The sequence below is a fragment of the Macrotis lagotis genome, chromosome 2 (genome assembly GCF_037893015.1).
Source record: "Macrotis lagotis isolate mMagLag1 chromosome 2, bilby.v1.9.chrom.fasta, whole genome shotgun sequence".
NCBI classification, from domain to species: Eukaryota; Metazoa; Chordata; class Mammalia; order Peramelemorphia; family Peramelidae; genus Macrotis; species Macrotis lagotis.
Genome location: NC_133659.1, coordinates 237,677,137 through 237,682,131, shown reverse-complemented (window position 1 = coordinate 237,682,131; position 4,995 = coordinate 237,677,137). Strand labels below are relative to the sequence as shown.

The window sequence follows — 4,995 nt, the reverse complement described above, 5'->3', positions numbered from 1 at the left end:
CAACAATCAGGGACAATTTTGGGCTGTCCGCAATGGAGAATACCATCTGTATCCAGATAAAGAACAGTGGAGTTTGAACAAAGTTCAAGGACTATTCTCTTTAATTTAGAAAAAAACAGATATCTTATTGTCTGATCTTGTTATCTCTTATACTCTTTGTTTCTTCCTTAAGGATATGATTTCTCTCTCATCACACTCAATTTGGATCAATTACAACATGGAAACAAAGTAAAGACTGACAGATTGCTTTCTGTGGAAGGGAGAGAAGATTGGGGGGGGAATGTAAAACTCAAATAAAATCTTTAATAAAAAATAAAATAAAATAAAAGGCATTTGAAGAAAATATTCTACTTCTGAAAATTAGCTAAAGCCAACTCTGACCATAGTACTTTCTTCAAAGCTGCTGTAACATCTTTATTCCTGAGGCTGTAGATGAGAGGGTTCAGAACAGGTGTGAGGATAGTGTAGAAGACAGACACTATCATATCATTTTCAGCAGTATGATAAGAAGCAGGAAGCATATAGTTATACATAGAAGTCCCAAAGAAGAGAGTAACAACAGTTACATGTGAGGAACATGTGACAAATGCTTTCCTGCGACCAGTAGCTGAATTCATCCTATAGACTGTGAGGAGAATAAGGGAATAAGAGCTTAAAATAACTATAACAGGGATAAGAAGCATAAGGACACAGCACAGGTACATGACAGTCTCAAAGAGGGAGGTGTCTGAGCAGGAGAGTTTCAACAAGGCAAGGACCTCACAGTAAAAGTGCTGTATCTCTCGAGATTTACAAAATGGGAAGTTCATGGTGATAGGGGTGAGTATGAAACCATCAATGGAGCCTAAGAACCAACAAATAATTGCAAGAAATTTGCAAACTCTAGGATTCATGAGGATAGGATAGCGGAGGGGGTGGCAAATGGCCACATATCTGTCATAGGACATAGCTGCCAAAAGAAAGAACTCTGCTCCCACAAGTGTTAAATAAAGGAACATCTGGATCCCACAACTTGAGACTGAGATATTATGAATCCCAGTCACCTGATCCAATAACATCTTAGGCACGGTGACAGAGATATACATCACATCCATGAGGGAAAGTTGACTAATAAAGAAGTACATGGGAGTGTGGAGGTGGGAATCTCGTTGAATCAAAAGGATCAAAATCAAGTTCCCAATCAGAGCTACTATGAAAATAAAGAATATCATTGAATAGAAGAGAGTGGGGTATTTGCTTTGGCTAAGAAGCCCCGATAGAATGAAATCAGTCCCCAAAGTTTGATTCTCCAACCACATTGTTTTCTTCAGTAATCTCACCTAGGGAAGAAAAAAAAAACGATGAAACCAACAAAGGATTTGATGTTGTGTCCTATATATATAAATGATGGAATATCTAATGTTCTATTACTGAAGGAAAGAAATATGATATTAGTTGTTCTAACAGGAACTGAGATGTACCTTTGAATATGGGGGAAAGAATAAGATTTTTAATATGAGATTGGTTTAAAATGATCTCCAGGGGTACATAGGATAGTAGATATACCCTGGAGTCAAGAAGACCTGAATTCAAGTCTGGTCTCCCTTACTATTTAGATAATGCTAAACAATCACAACCCTGATTGCCTTCCAAAAATAAGTATAAAATGAAACAATCTCTAAACTCCATTAATTACAAAGTAAGACAATTTCCATGTTGAAATTCTTTATTTCACAAAAATTTCTACTTCAGAATATAAACATAAAGATATAAAAAGATGCTTTAAATCAAGCAGATGATTAAATTATGAAATATCTTCAAGATAGAAGACATTGTTAATGAAGATTCATTATTATATATTTATAGATATAAATATCTTTGTCTATGATATTTCTACCTATGAATCTGTATACTTCTCATCTGGGTTTTACTTCATCTATGAATTGTTTCATCTGATAAATAAAAATTGAAAAAAAACATATGTACAATAATATTTATAGCAGCTCTTTCTGCAGTGAAAAAGAACTGGAAATTGAGGGGATGACCATTAGTTGGGGAAAGGCAGAACAAATGGTGCCATATGAATATGATGGAGTACTAATGTTCTATAAGAAATCATGAGTAGCTGGACTTAAGAAAGGACTGGAAAGATTTGTATGATCTAATGTTGAGTGAAGTAAACCAAATAAGATGATTGTGATTTATGTTTTTTCTCTCATGTTTTTTCTTTTTTGTTCAGATTCTTCTTTCACAACATGATTAATTCGGAAATATATTTACCATAGTTATACATGTATAACCTATATTAGATTACTCTCAATGAAGGGAAAGGGGAAGAAAGAGAGAAAAAATGAGTAAATCAAAACCTGTTGTTGAAAGCTATCTTTACATGTAATTGGAAAAATAAATGTATTAAATTTATATAAGAACATCTGTCATTTAAAAAAATAAAAATGATCAACAAGCATTATATGTTATGGAGTATTCCCAATGAGATTAGGATGAAACAAGATGCCCATTTACCACCACTATTTTTACATATTGCATTAAAAATTCTAGTTTTATCAATAAGAGAAGAAAAAGAAATTGAAAGAATTTGAATAGCTAATGAGGAAACAAAAGCAGCATTCCCAATAAGATCAGGATAAAACAAGATGCCCAAATGCCCATTATAACCATTATTATTATTCAATATTGCATTAAAAATGCAAGTTTTAGCAATAAGAGAAGAAAAAGAAATTGAAAGAATTTGAATAGATAATGAGGAAACAAAATTTTCACTTTTTGCAAAATATGATGGTATACTTAGAGAATCATAGAAAACCAACTCAAAAGCTACTTGAAACAATTAGAAACTTTAGCAAAATTACAGGATATAAAATAAGCCCACATGAATCATAATCATTTCTATATATTACCAGGAAGACATAGCAGCAAAAAATAGAAAGAAAAATTCAATTGAAAGTAACTGTAGACAACATTGAAATATTAAGGAGTCTACCTGACAATACAAACTCAGAAATTATATAAAAATAATTATGAAATATTTTTTCAAACAAATAAAATCAAATCAAAATAATTGGAGAAATGTCCATTGCTCATGAGTAGACCAAACTAATAAAATAAAAATGACACATCTACCTAAATTAAATTATTTATTCATTACCATATCAATCAAACTACCAAAAAATTGCTTTATTGAGCTAGAAAAAAATAGTAACTAAATTTATATGGTAAAGCAAAAGGTCAAGAATATCAAGGAAATTAATGAAAAAATGCAAAGATTAGGTGGCCTAGTCATACCAGGTCTAAAGTTATATTATAAAGCATCAATCATCAAAATTGTTTGGTACTGGCTAAGAAATAGTGGTGAATCAGTGGAATAGATTAGATACAAAAGAAACAGCAGTAATTGACTATAGTAATCTACTACTTGATAAACCCGAAGAATCCAGTCTTGGGGATAAGAATTCATTTTTTGATTAAAACTGCTGAGAAGGGGCAGCTAGGTGGTGCAGTGGATAGAGCACCAGTCCTGAAGTCAGGAGGACCTAAGTTCAAATTCAGCCTCAGACACTTAATAATTACCTAGCTGTGTGGCCTTGGGCAAGCCACTTAACCCCATTGCCTTGCAAAAAAAAAAAACCTAAAAAAAAAAACCTGCTGGGAAAACTGGAAGATAGTATGGCAGAAAGTAGGCATAGGCCAACATCCAAGATAAGATCAAAGTAGAAACATAATTTAAATATAAAAGGTAATACTATAAGCCAATTAAGGGAACAAGGAATTGTTTATCTGTCAGATCTATAGAAAGGAGAACAGTTTATGAACAAAACACAAAACACAAAATGAATAATTTTGATCACATTAAATTGAAATATTTTGCACAAATAAAACCAATGTAACCAAGATGAAAAAGAATGCAGTAAGTTGGAAAATAATTTTTATAGCTAGTGTTTCTGATAAAGGACTCATTTCTAAAATTTGAGAACAGGATCAATTTACAAGAATATAAGACATTTGCCAATTGATAAATGGTCAAAAGATGTGAACAGGTAACTCTTAGTTGAAGAAATTAAAGCTATCTCCTCATATGAAAAAATGCTCTAAATCATTTTTGAATGGAGAAATATAAATTAAAACATTTCTGAGCTTCTGCCTCATATCTATCAGTTTGGCCAATATGACAAAAAAAAAAGGAAAAATAATCAATGTTGAAGGGGATGTGGGAAAACTGGGACACAAATGCACTGTTGCTGGAGTTGTGAACTGATCCAACCTCATTGGAGAGCAATTTGGAACTATGCCCAAAGTACAATAAAACTATGCATACAATATTTATAGAAATATTTAGAGCAGTTCTTTTCATGGTGGCAAAGAACTGGAAATTGGGATTCCCATCAATTGGGGAATAACTAAATTGTGGTAAATGTATGTGACTGAGTACTATTGTCCTCAAAGAAATCATGAAGGACTGGACTTAAGAAAAGTATGGAAGATTTGCACGAACTGATGTTGAGTGAAGTGAGCAGAACCCAAAGAACTTTGTACACACTAACAATAGCATCTATGATAGATTTGCTCATCTCAGCAGCATGGCAATCCAAGACAATTCTAGAAGATTTATGATGCAGACTGCATCCCCATTCAGAGACAAAACTATGGTGTTTGAATGCAGACCAAAGTTTACTATTTTCAATTTTTAAAATTTGTTTTATATATTATGATTTTTTGCCCTGTTGTGATGTTTTTCCTTTTTTGATTTGATTCTTCTTTTACAACCTGATTAATATGAATATATGTTTGACAGGGTTGTACATGTATAAACTTGAGTGGATTGCTTTTTCTCAGGGGAAGGGGGATAGGGAAGAGGGGAAAAATTGTGAAACTTAAAACCTTACAAAAAATGATTGTTGAAATCTTTTTTGTGTATGTAATTGGAAAACTAAAGTTGGCTACAATTGTTAATTATTCTGTGGTTTACACTGAGTGTCAAAGTATTCCCTTGATTCAGGC

The 4,995-nt window shown here is 32.5% G+C and overlaps 1 protein-coding gene across 1 annotated transcript; it reads right to left on the bottom strand.

Moving 5' to 3' along the window:
* Window positions 1–347: 347 nt before the first annotated feature.
* On the bottom strand, window positions 348–1,325 carry LOC141511499 (olfactory receptor 2T29-like). Its single transcript, XM_074220653.1, has one exon. The coding sequence runs from the start codon at window positions 1,296–1,298 to the stop codon at window positions 348–350; it is 951 nt and encodes a 316-aa protein (XP_074076754.1). The 5' UTR covers window positions 1,299–1,325.
* Between the last annotated feature and the right edge of the window lie 3,670 nt (window positions 1,326–4,995).